This window comes from Nothoprocta perdicaria, unplaced genomic scaffold (assembly GCF_003342845.1).
Source record: "Nothoprocta perdicaria isolate Ctin4 unplaced genomic scaffold, notPer1 scaffold_451, whole genome shotgun sequence".
Classification (NCBI taxonomy): domain Eukaryota; kingdom Metazoa; phylum Chordata; class Aves; order Tinamiformes; family Tinamidae; genus Nothoprocta; species Nothoprocta perdicaria.
In genome coordinates this window covers 221,598-225,587 of record NW_020455701.1, presented here as the reverse complement: position 1 = coordinate 225,587, position 3,990 = coordinate 221,598, and the positions used below count along the sequence as shown (strand labels likewise).

General features: G+C 71.9%; 1 protein-coding gene across 1 annotated transcript in view; it reads right to left on the bottom strand.

Moving 5' to 3' along the window:
* PEX19 (peroxisomal biogenesis factor 19) overlaps nucleotides 1-3,990 on the bottom strand; it is an 8,446-nt gene that overhangs the window by 1,260 nt on the left and 3,196 nt on the right. The window contains exons 2-7 of the mRNA XM_026046660.1: nucleotides 3,678-3,804; nucleotides 3,435-3,600; nucleotides 1,204-1,289; nucleotides 971-1,132; nucleotides 726-902; nucleotides 610-654 (exon numbers count right to left, since the gene is read on the bottom strand). Of these exons, the coding sequence (XP_025902445.1) occupies nucleotides 610-654; nucleotides 726-902; nucleotides 971-1,132; nucleotides 1,204-1,289; nucleotides 3,435-3,600; nucleotides 3,678-3,804 (763 nt within the window). The remainder of the gene's footprint in view (nucleotides 1-609; nucleotides 655-725; nucleotides 903-970; nucleotides 1,133-1,203; nucleotides 1,290-3,434; nucleotides 3,601-3,677; nucleotides 3,805-3,990) is intronic.

Below are 3,990 nucleotides of genomic sequence, written 5' to 3'. Positions count from 1 at the left end.
TCGAGCTCCCCCGGGTGGCCCTGGGACCAGCTCGAGCTCCTCCGGGACCAGCTCGAGCTCCCCCGGGTGGCCCTGGGACCAGCTCGAGCTCCTCCAGGACCAGCTCGAGCTCCCCCAGGTGGCCCTGGGACCAGCTCAAGCTCCCCCGGGACCAGCTCGAGCTCCCCCGGGGTGGCCCTGGGACCAGCTCGAGCTCCTCCAGGACCAGCTCGAGCTCCCCCGGGTGGCCCCGGGACCAGCTCGAGCTCCCCCGGGACCAGCTCGAGCTCCCCCGGGACCAGCTCGAGCTCCCCCGGGTGGCCCTGGGACCAGCTCGAGCTCCCCCGGGAGCAGCTCAAGCTCCTCGCCGCACGAGCGGTCCCGGTGCGATCAGCTGGTGCAGGTGCCACCAAGCGGCACTGGGATCCTAAAGGCCCCGGGCAGCGCAGGATGGAGCTGGGAGCTTGGTCGCCCCCCACGCCACATTGTCCCCCTTTGTCCCCGCGAGCCACAGCTCCGGGTGCCCTTCCCGCCGGCCCCGGGCGCCCTTCCCTCAGTTCCTCGGCCGGCCGGCGAGGACATCCCAGCGCGGGGCTGGGCCCGGGGAGGGGCACCGTGTTGGGCACTCACCGACTCCCCCGCCAGCTCCTTGGGAGGATGCCCCAGGTCCTGCAGCTGCGGGACGGGGGCAGAGGTTGGCGGCGGGCCGGGGGCCGCCCCGGCGGGGCACCGCTCCGCGCTCCCACCTGCTGCATGAGGTCCAGCACCGCCTCGAAGCGGGCCCTGTGCTCCGCCTCGCCGTCCGTGGGCCGCTCGGCCTCGAACTGCTCGCAGATCTTGCCCATGACGCTGTGCTGCTCGCGGTACTTGTCGTACTGCTCCGGGGACAGGCGGCCGCGGTGCAGCTGCAGCCACTCGGGGTACTGGGGTGGAGAGGGTGGGTGGCACCGGGACTGGGACCGGGGCGCGCGCCCCCGCGCCCACCCCTCACCTTCTCCGTGATCTCCTTGAGCGACGGGTAGAGCACCTCCTTGGAGAGCAGGTTCTGCATGATGTTCTGCATGAGCGGCACGATGCTGCCCTCGCCGTCGCCCTCCTCCAGGCCCAGCCCCTCGATGGCCTTGGCCAGCTCCTCCTCGGACACGCCGGAGCTCTGCGCGGGGAGCCGCGGCGTGGGGCGCCGGGGGCGGCGCGGCTCCCGCACGGCGCCCGCCCCGGCCCTACCTGCAGCTCGTCGGCGTTCCTGGCCAGGCCGCTGAGCGTCTCCTTGAGGCACGACGTGAACTCCTGCTGGGACGCGCTGTCGCTGCCTGCGGGGCCGTGGGATGCGGTCAGGGGGCTCCGCGGGGGACACGGCTCCTCCCTCGACCGCGCTCCGCTTTTCTCCCCGAGGGTTTCCCTGCCCCTGGAGGGAGAGCCCAGCTGGCCCGGGGCGCTGGGATGACCCCCGCAAGGTCCCCAATGCTCTGAGGTCCCAGAGACCCCCAACATGAGCAGGGGCTGCTCCTGGAGCGGGCACTGCCACTGTGTGCCCACGCGCAGCCTGCGGCTCTGCCACCGCGGGAGCAGCTCCTGCCGGGGTGACCGCGAGGAGCATCCCGGGCAGCCCGGGACGGCGGTGCCAGGCCTCAACAAGACGGACAAGCGGCACTTGTCCTGGTGCCGCCGTGGGAACACGGCCCGCGCTGGCAGCATGGCCTTTCCCTCCCTCATCCCGGGACGCTGCGGCTCTCCTGGAGCCTCCCACGTCCCTCTGCAAGGCGGGTGGTGGCACAGCGGGTGACGGGCAAAGCGCCGAGGGCCACGCTGACCCCTCCGGAGGCTCCAGCTCGGATGGACGAGATCCCGATCCATCCCCAGCTCGGGATGCTGAGACCTCCAGGCCCCACAAGTGTCCACAGGCACCAGAGAGGGCTGCGAGGGGGGACACGCGGCTGTCCCCGAGAGGGGCTGCGAACGCCAGCACGCGGCTCGGAGCTCCGCGGTGCCTCGGCCTTCCCTGGGACCCTCCCGCAGGCCCTTGCCATGTCCGGGGCGCCTCTTTCCCGTTAGTCCCCGGTCCTCGTCTCACGGGATGCGGTTCTGGGCACATTTCCATGCCTGGGGACAACCCCAGCGCCCAGGCCCCACTTCTGAACATAACAACTGAGCAGTTCCCTAGGATGACTCCATCCCGCACTCCGATGGCCAAAGAGGGAAAAGGGAGTCGTGGGTCCTGGCAGGGCAGGACCTGCGGGAAACTGGAGCAGGGGCCTGTGCAGGGCTCATCCAAGGCCCCGCTCCGTGCCCAGGCCTGCCGAGAGCTCCCCACGGCGCACTGGCCAAGCGGCGGCTGCATCCAGGCCCCTCCGGCAGGGATGCCCTTTGTCCCCTCTGCCACCAAAGCACCCTCTGTCCCGCACCGCAGGTGACAAGAGCAGCTGCTCCCGCAGCCTGGAAGGAGCCTCTGCTCTGCCCCGTGGCCCAGGGCGGCCGGCGGCTCCGGAGCCGGCGCAGAGCCCAGCACGCGGCTCCCGGCGCACGGAGCGGGGACATCCCAGCCCGGCACGGCTCTGCCCTTGTCCTCGGGGCAGGGCCCTGCCCAGCCAGTGCCAGGGACGGACATGGAGCCTGCGGCGCTGCCGGCAGCTGCCGGGGCCGCTCCGGGTGCCACAGCTAAGCCCAGCAAGGCAGGATTTACTTTTAAACTGGTCTGAGCTACCTAAAGGGTTCACCAGGTTGCAACAGGACCCTGTGCGGTGGTGCAAGAGACCGCGCTCGCTGAGCCAGAGAGCAAGGAGGGCTCCTGCAGACAGCGCGGCGGGCACCGGAGCCGGCACGGGGGGCACCAGCGCGGGCAGATGCTCCCGGTGAGGGTCAGGACGCACACGGCACCCGCGGCGACACCGGCACCTCTCCGCTGCCCGGGGAGCGATGCCGGTGGCGGCGGCTCCGGGCAGGCCCGCGCTGCGGTCCAGCCCCACACGTTTCTCAACCCTCTCCTGGGCTGAACCCGACCTGGTTTAGGCAGCGGAATTGAGCCCCAAGCGGCTCCGTGGCGCTTGTCCCCGCGCTCAGACACCCCAGCGACACGCGGCCCGTCACCAGGGCCCGGCACTACGGAAAGGGGAAGGATCCTGCTTCCAAATCCATCCCTCCGTACACCTGCCGGTGCTAAGTGTCGCGAGGCGCCCGCGGGGCTCCGAGCCCAAACTTCTCCTGAGGAATCCAGGCCATGCAGGTCTCCCCGCAGCAGGGATTGATGATGAGCAGCCTCCCAGCGGATGGTCCATAGCCGGGATACAGCAGGATCCCCATTGCCGTAAGGACAGCCGGACAGAAAGGCAGCGGGGCCACATCCAAAGCTCCCCTGGCAGTGGCGGCTGCAGCCGGCACGGCTGGAAGCCGAAAGGCTCCCGGCACCCACGCGGGATCAGCGTTATCCACGGCAGCCCCGGGCGCACGGCGCCGCTCACCCACGCGTCCCGCCGCCTCCGACAGCTTCTGGAACTGCTCCACCAGGTGCGGCTCCTCCTCGGCCAGCTCCTTCATGGCCTTCTCGAACTCCGCCGTGGCCTGCGAGGCCAACTCGCTGTCGAACAAGTCCTGGAAAAACTTCTCCTGGGAGGCGAAGAGCGATTCCTGGGGGACAGAGGCGGCGTGAGCGGCGCTGGGGGGACGGCGCGCGGGGCGGCGGGGTCCGGCCGTGGCCGCCGCACCTTGGCCGCGTCCCCGGGGGACTTGTCACCGCTGTCCCCGCGGGCGGGCGGCGACGGGGCGGCGGGTCTGGCCCTCTCGAAGTCGTCCAGGGCACCTGGGGACGGGAGCGGGCGGCTGAGCGGGCACCTGCGCGGGGACGGGGCCGGCTGGTGACAGCCCCCGGGCCGGGCTGGGGGCCCCGTGCAGCCACACGGGGGACCCCACGGGTTGGGGGACCCCACAGGCCAGGCTGGGGGCCCCACGCAGCCACACGGGGGTCCCCACGGGTTGGGGGACACCACAGGCCAGGCTGGGGGCCCCACGCAGCCACAC